The sequence below is a fragment of the Aegilops tauschii genome, chromosome 6, assembly GCF_002575655.3.
Source record: "Aegilops tauschii subsp. strangulata cultivar AL8/78 chromosome 6, Aet v6.0, whole genome shotgun sequence".
In the NCBI taxonomy this organism is placed as follows: Eukaryota; Viridiplantae; Streptophyta; class Magnoliopsida; order Poales; family Poaceae; genus Aegilops; species Aegilops tauschii.
The window spans coordinates 223,404,326-223,408,244 of NC_053040.3; the positions used below are offsets into that span (position 1 = coordinate 223,404,326).

Genomic DNA, 3,919 nt, shown 5'->3' on the forward strand with positions numbered 1-3,919 from the left:
CTTCCATAGATAGTTCATTCGGTCTAACTAATTAGGCTGCCACTGCAACAGAAGTATATTTGACCGTGGTGGTCGCAAGTTGGAAACAGACAAGTGCTCCATAATTCAGACGAAAAGCAGGAAATTTCCATCGCCAGCGAACACAGTATTCCACACGGTTTGCCATGAGCACCCAATGATGGTGACTGGCAAACCAAGAAAATAGTGTGACTGCAAACCAAGAAAATAAAGTGTTCCTGCAACAGTTGTTAGCATCTTCCCTTTGGATATCTTGTTGGTCTTCTAGGTCAGCACCTCCATACAATGAGCATGACATGTAGATGAGTCACTTCTAATAATAGGTTGATGACAGCGAATAAAGATGCCTAATCTTCAAAAAGCTCCTTTTGGAGTAAAAAGTTGGACCCAGATTTCTTCTACAAAGCTATACTTGATATTCAAGTTATTTTTCCTTGCCAATGTGCAAGTCTCTGTAACTACAACTTACGTAGTACTCCCTCTGTAAACAAATATAAGAGTGTTTAGATCACTACTTTAGTGATCTAAACGCTCTTATATTTCTTTACGGAGGGAGTACATTACAATCCCTTCCATTGTTGCCTCAATACAAGCTACAAATTATTATCCGGCTAGTTTACAACAGGTAGCATAGTGTTTTGAAAAATGGAACAAAAACAGAACAACTTCCAAGCTTCATACGAAACATCAAGCTGAAGTTCTACATGTACATTGATTATATACTTCAGTTATCCACATTTCCCACACACAGACACAGGCACATGTGATAGTATAGTGCAAGTATTAGTTCCTTTAGATTTAAAAATGTTGTATACCTTCATTTTGAGCATGCAATGAAAGAACTTTTGGACAAAACTGGCCAGACATATATGGGGCTGCCCAATTGGAAGGCGATTACCTAGGGCACGTGCACTGATATCGAAACAGGATTCGACAACTCTCCACTGCCAAAGCTTGCAGCACGCCTCAATGAGCTGTTACCTACCAAAGAATGATCAACCACCCTCAAGCTAGTCCCTAGCGACATTGCTGACGGCATTTGGCTTCTTTGGCACATCTTGACAATCAAGCTTGCTTTCTTCTTGGCGCGCTTTGTTCCAGTGAGCATGATGTTCTGTATTACCGTATTCAACCCTGGAATCTTTGCTACTCTCCGAACCAATGTTGAGCCACCACGGCGACATATCTCGTATAGAGCGGACACTGCATTCTCCTTGCCCTTTGGAGTTCCCCGTCTCATTAATCCAACGAGGCTACTGATCACAGTTTCAGAGCTCCCAACAAGATGCACAACAGAAGGCTGCTTCATGAGCAGAGCCAGAGCACCAGCAGCTTCCTCCGACACGGTGTCGTTCCTCAGTGACTCGATTAAAGCTACAACTGCACTTGACTCAAGCATCCGAGCTGAGCTTTCTGCATGAGTTGAGAGGTTGAAAAGTGCCATCACTGCATCTTTCCTCCCCCTTGGCGTCCCTTTTTTCAGCATACAAGCCAGCTTCTCCAGAGCCCCTGGCTCATTCATGATCATCTTCTTGTAATCATGGACCACGGAGAGACTAAACAGAGTTGCTGCTGCATTCTCTCTGGCCTCTGTAGTCCAGCCATTCTGCAACACGCTGACGATAAGCCACAAGCAACCCTCCTGTTCCATAATCCGCGTTTTGTTTGGCTCGTAAATGGAGAGATTGAGCAGCGCCGTCACTGCGTTCTCTTGCGCAATCTGATCTGATGACAGGAGCAGCCTGCAGAGCAACGGGATTGCACCGAGCTCGGCGATGAACGCTCTGTTCTGTTTCCCAGCCTTGGCCAGCAACCTAATTTCCTTGGCAGCAACTGCCTTTGAGCTATCTGAACTCTCCACCAGCATCCTGACCAGAATCCTGGCTGTGGCTTTATTCGCCTCGATTGCCGCCTTGCTGCTGCACGCGGTGGCGACGCATTCGGCCATCCCCTCGTTGCTCTCTGGGGAATCATACTGGAAACAATACATCCCACACCACTGTGATATCAAACTGCGGAGCGCACGATTCGGCACAAGGCGGTTGTCTGCCAGTGCCTGCCCTGAATTTGGGCAGGTGGAATGGCCCTCCCCGATCCACTGTATGATTGATGGCCGGTCATACGTCTGGCCGGTGGACGCCACCACAGGGTCGCGCATCAAATCCAAAGAAATCGGGCAGGAGAACTCCTTGGGCACCGAGAAGGAGGTGTCGTCGCAGCCGCCGCCGCCCCACGATGGAAGCCGCTGCAAGTTTCCCGCCGACGGCCAATACTGGGCCGCCTTTGCGTTGCCAGGGTCGAACTGCGAGAAGAGGCTGTAGCGGAGCAAGGCGAGAACACCACCGACGAGCAGGAGGTCGGTATCCTCTTCTTGACTCAAGATTTGTTCCTCAAGGTAGTCGATTTCAGCTTGGCAAGATGCGGCGTCAGAGATGCCGACGTCGGAGAGGAGCGACTTGAGCGGAGGCGGCTGGCCGAGCTCGAACTGTTGGACGGCGGCCAGGAGGCGGTGGCGTAGCGCAGCCTCGTCCGGGTCGTGGTACTGTGCGGGCGCTCGGCGGCGGCACTGGGAGCGGAGGAGGTCGAGGTGGCCGGCCGCGTCGTGCGAGAGGCGGATGGAGGCGGCGGGGATGACGTCGAGGACGACGGCGAGCTCGGCGTCGAGGTCGCGGAAGGAGGCGGCGAGGTGGGCGCCCCGGAGCAGCGCCCACGCGCGGCCGGCGGAGGCGACGTAGGAGACGAGCAGGTCGGCGCGGAAGAGCACGACGTAGAGCTCGCGGAAGCAGAGGTTGGCGGCGTCGGAGAAGCGGTCCGGCGCGTCGAGGAGGAGCGAGTCGAGGAGTGCGCTGAGCAGCGCGAGGCGGCGCGCGAGCGCGGCGAAGTTCCGCGGCTGCGACGGCGGGCGCGGCGCGGCGAGCAGCCCGGCGGCGAGCGAGGCGAGCGCGCGGAGCAGCGAGGCGCCGGCGAGGGCGGTGGGCGCGAAGAAGGCGCCGGCCAGCGGCAGCCTCCTCCGCCTCGGCGTGGGGCGCCGGAGCAGGAACTCCACCGGCGAGGAGGCCGACGCCGGCGAGTCCATGGCCGCCCTCGATTCCCTCCCCTCCGGCAGAGAGAGAAGAAAAGGGAAGCAAATCGGTCCACCCCCACTTTTTCTTGGATCCTTGCGTTTGACGAGCGATTAGGTGGACGTTAGGTTAGGTGGAGGGAGGGAGGGAGGCGGCTCGACGAGAGGTGGAAATGGTCGCGAGCTCTATCGGATCGGAGAGAGAGAGACTCTCTGGCTCGCGTCGCGTTGGCGTTGGCGTTGCCCAGACCAGAGGAGCGAGAGGCGGGAGTAATCGGTGGCGTGCAAGTCGGAGGAGGAGAAGGCGATGGAGGGGACGGCCGACCACGGTTGGGTCTTTCTACTTCTCGGCCTGCCCGCCTCGTGCCGCTGGCATGTCAACCCTCTGCGCTTCGCCCTTCATTTGTCTCTTTTTCCGGCAATGCTTGGTGTACGCGTACCGCCCAGTACAGCTGTCGCAGTTTCGTTGACAGGTTGGGCCCACGTTGATGCGGGCGTTCGGGAGGTGCATTGGTTGCCGACCCTTTATTAATTCATTCGTCACAACGTTTCACAAAGACGAAAGAAAATTTCCCGTCAAAAAAAAAGACGAAAGAAAATTTGATGGTCAGGCCCTAATATTACGAAAACACTAACGCCAACACGTGTGGACGTTAGCCAACTCGCCCACACGCCTCGATCACCATCCAGTACCTTTTGCACGAATCTTGGCACGAGAGGGCTGATTTTGTGTGCCACGTAGGACAACTCGCGTGTGTGGCATGTGAGGGAGTTCGCCCGCACGCTGTTTTCCTTCCGATGTCAGCGTTTGCGACTGGGGCGTGCGGTGGAACTGCCGTC

At 54.6% G+C, this 3,919-nt stretch overlaps 1 protein-coding gene across 1 annotated transcript; it reads right to left on the minus strand.

Moving 5' to 3' along the window:
• Nucleotides 1-598: 598 nt before the first annotated feature.
• LOC109783865 (U-box domain-containing protein 4) lies at nt 599-3,599 on the minus strand. Its single transcript, XM_020342448.4, has one exon. It carries the CDS (start codon nt 3,092-3,094, stop codon nt 917-919), a length of 2,178 nt encoding a protein of 725 aa, XP_020198037.1. The 5' UTR covers nt 3,095-3,599; the 3' UTR covers nt 599-916.
• Nucleotides 3,600-3,919: the final 320 nt, after the last annotated feature.

Excerpts from the sequence above, each read along its gene's own strand:
- LOC109783865 (XM_020342448.4), bottom strand. The coding sequence starts at position 3,094 with ATGGACTCGCCGGCGTCGGCCTCCTCGCCGGTGGAGTTCCTGCTCCGG.